The 3,981-nt window shown below is 43.5% G+C and overlaps 1 protein-coding gene across 1 annotated transcript in view; it reads left to right on the top strand.

The window, feature by feature from the left end:
• The window catches only part of LOC103396934 (vacuolar protein sorting-associated protein 37B-like), a 24,208-nt gene that overhangs the window by 8,084 nt on the left and 12,143 nt on the right, over positions 1–3,981 (top strand). The window contains exon 2 of the mRNA XM_008335178.3: positions 2,601–2,772. Within this exon, the coding sequence (XP_008333400.1) occupies positions 2,601–2,772 (172 nt within the window). The remainder of the gene's footprint in view (positions 1–2,600; positions 2,773–3,981) is intronic.

Raw genomic sequence — 3,981 nt, 5'->3', positions numbered from 1 at the left:
CCTGTGTTGCATGTCAGCGGGCCAAGGTCCACCGACACACCAAGGCTCCCCTCGAACCTTTTCTAATTCCAAACAGGCGTTTTGACCATGTGCACGTGGATCTAGTGGGCCCTCTCCCGCCTTCACGCGGTTTTACGCATCTGCTTACCATGGTGGATTGTACCACCAGGTGGCCAGAGGCAGTCCCTCTGTCTTCCACGACATCTGCGGATGTGGCGCGCGCGTTTCTTTCAGCCTGGGTTTCACGTTTCGGTACGCCGTCAGATATCACATCCGACAGGGGTCCTCAATTTGTGTCCGAATTGTGGTCAGCATTGGCGGTGTCCTTGGGTGTTCAGGTCCACCGTACCACCGCGTACCATCCTCAAGCTAACGGTTTGTGTGAACGTTTTCACCGCTCACTCAAAGCGGCATTGCGGGCGGCGTTGTCCGGGAGTGGTTGGGCGGATCGTTTGCATTGGGTGATGCTCGGTTTGCGTTCGGCCCCCAAAGAGGACCTAAATGCCTCCCCGGCAGAGTTGGTCTTTGGTCAGCCGCTGCGGGTCCCGTGCGAGTTCTTACCTGAAGGTTCAGTTCCGCAACGGCCACCGGTTACAAAGCCGGTTTTGTTCGAAAATGGTCTCACTCCGGGTCCTGTGCACCACTGTTTTCCGAAATCGTTCGTCCCTGCGGAGCTCAAGTCGGCTAGGTTTGTTTTTGTACGTCACGATTCTCACCGCTCTCCCCTACAACCTCCTTATGACGGACCTTTTCGCGTTCTAGAGACAGGCTCTAAGCATTTTGTCCTGGATATGGGTGGACGTAGAGAACGGGTTACGGTAGATAGACTCAAACCAGCACACATGGTAGCAGACGAAGTTATGTTTCCGGCCCAGGTTTTTTCTTTCTTTCTTGTTTTTTCACCTGCAGGAGGCCCTAAGTTAAAATTCAGCCGTTATGGCAGACTGATTAAGCCTGTGCTAGATAACTGATTTCTGTCTTGGGAGTCCCTTCTGGGTGTTCGGGGGGGGCTGTGTGGCATGCACTGCAAGGGATGCCTCTCACCCTACAGGACTGTGGGCTGGGGGCGTGGTTTACGGTGCCTATGTTTTGGCACGCTGAGTTGTTGAAGTCAGTTGATCTGCGCTTTTGGAATATAGAGTAAACTCACTCCCGTCTCCTGCGCTTTCTTCGCCCTGCTACAATGTCAGTAGAAGACTGCACATCATGTAGTTTTTATCTCACATCATAATAAATATTATAAAATATTAGTTATTCATGTACAGATGTACTACTTTGATGTCTTTGCACTTGACACAATTCAAAATGACTTAAAATATTGATTGAGACCTCTTTAAATTAACTACTTTATGGTCTAACCTACTCCTTTATCATGTGTTAAGGATCAAGTCTTTTCAAGAGTTGCCTTTGCCTACATTTTCAGGTTTTCTTCCTTTTATAACAATTTCCCTTCAAACCTCCTGTGGGTATAGTTTATAAAGATCTCAGTCTAATTGTGGTTTACTGGCCCAGATTTCCAGATCTGCAGGTCTGTGGTCCTAGCTCATAACCTGCATTCTTCTGATTATTACTGTCCTTTATAGAGCTTGTGGAACACTGGAGATCATTACCGCCAAGCCGCAGACAATTACGTGTTTGGTATAATTACACCAGCTTGTAGCTATGGATGCCATTTAAATTTGGGCTTACATTTAATGGGCTCACCTGGTCCTGCCATAAGTTCACCACAGGAACTCCCCAAGCACTTGCGCTCTCGGTTCATATCTAAACTGTTGCTTTGCTCTGGTGACACAAGAACTTGACTAAGGCTGGGCTATGTAGTGCAAAAATCATATCGTGTATATCAAAATACTGTGACGTTTTCTTAAGAAATAGTAACAAAAGAGAGCATAAGTTCACCACAGGATATAATGGCTATAGGTGTCATGGTTATTAGTTTGATTTGATGTAAATGCATGGTGATGTTTTTCCCATGCAGTTTGAAGTCATACCACACGATGAGTGCCTTGGTCAAAACATTCTTTGTTATACTGTATGTTTAGCATTTACCTACACGTTTTTGCTTGTTTTTTATGAAACTATTTACACTTGAAATGTGTTGGTTGTGTGAAATATCTAATTTCAGCCATATTTTTTTTATCTGAAACCCTCCGGACCCAAGTCCGCTTCCTTAACCACTAAGCCACCACTGCCCCACCACTAATGTATACATTGTTCTTATTTACATCTAATTTTCTTACATTTACATTGTTTAAATGTGAACTTCCAATTACGCCCCGCCAATGTTGACTTGTTTGCTTTTAGTAAGTAATGTTCTTAATTGTAGAAGGAAATACCAGAGTCACATTTGTAACATACAAGTGTGACTTGTAGAAAAAGTATTATAACACTGATATCATACATGTTCCTTTTTGCTGAAGTGTTATTTGAAATTGTATTTCTACTGACTTCTGCCTTTTTGTTTTATGTCTCTCATAATAACAATGATGCAATAATTAGTTATAATAAAGTTGGAACACTTTCTATCAAATGCAATAAAAATATCACATAAAATCTATGGTGTACTTGGTAAACAGAAGTCATTATTATATTTCTTCCAGATGCAGGATGTCCAGCAGAGCAAAGAGAAAACTCTGGCCAACAACCGAACCCTGGCTGAGCAGAACCTGGACCTGCAGCTTGAACTGGAGCACAAGAAAGAGCAGCTCACTCAGTGCTACACCTGTCTTCAGGAGAGCTTTGAGTCCTATCAGCTACGCAAATCCTCCTTCGGTAGGGCAACAGAGCCAACAGGGCTCTAATTCTTTTGTGATTACCGTATATTCCAGACTATAAGTCACACTTTTTTCTGTTTTGGATGGGTTTGCGACTTATACTCAGGAAAATATGGTAATTTATCTTCAGTTGCTTACATTTTTAATGATTCACTGTCCTTGAATAGTTAGAATCATTAATTCATAAAAGCATTGACTGTTACATATAATAATGTGGACACAGAGCAAACGTTACGTGGGGCAATTGTCATAAAACAGGCATTTTATACAACCATTGTAACCACTTATGCATTGACCTTCCAAGTGTCCTGTGATCGGCCAAAGTCTTTCACCATGAGCCTCATTTTCTGAAGGCTGTAAATGGAATCTTAAAGACAGGCTAAAGTCCTTTTTTTTTTGTCTGACTACTTGGTTTGTATTGTACATATAAGGTTTCTATTATCAGTGTTGTGGTAAGGTTTTACCACCCCGGATTCGTTGATCAAGAACTTTCACAAAGTATAAAGAAAAGACAAAAGTCGTTGCTCGAGTTCGCCTGTGCACAGGGAGGGTCCAGCGGAGAGTCAGGGGGTCGACTGCTGAATCCTGCTCTCTCCACAAACTCAGGCTCGTTTTATTGACACACATATCCAGGGGTGGTACATATCAAGCAATACAGACTTCATTTGTTCTGCACACAGTCCTACATTCTTTTTGGCAACTGCATCTACACCGTTAGTTTCTCATCCTGTTCTTATCGCGCCCAGGTGCTGCTGTTGGGGCCTTGTGTTCTAACTATGAATCCAGCCATTGTCAAATTGTATTCTAAAAGTTTGTTTCCCACCACACCAAGTACTCCTCTTTTCACAACCAACCTTGGTTTTATCTCAACCTCGCAGCTCCTTCTCTACATCTGCATGTTTTCAGTTCTAGCTTTAAGCAGCATTTTATGTTCAAGCTGATTATATGTTTTAGCACATCTCTTATGATCTTTTTAAAACATGATTATGTATGTTGCATACTTCTATAAAATATGAATACATTTCATCCACATCAGTAAGGTATCAGAGTCATCCTTCAACTGCCACATTGGTGACCCCATTTTAGAACATGTTTGAGGCAGCACAGTCCGGCGTCTCCTCAACCACCATGTCGACCCAGGTCCATCAACCGGCCGGGGCAGCCGCCACGGTCAAGCTGCCCGAGTTCTCACAGAGCGGCCACGCCA

This window comes from Cynoglossus semilaevis, chromosome W, assembly GCF_000523025.1.
Source record: "Cynoglossus semilaevis isolate Cse_v1.0 chromosome W, Cse_v1.0, whole genome shotgun sequence".
Taxonomy (NCBI): Eukaryota; Metazoa; Chordata; class Actinopteri; order Pleuronectiformes; family Cynoglossidae; genus Cynoglossus; species Cynoglossus semilaevis.
This window is presented reverse-complemented; position numbering and strand designations above follow the sequence as displayed.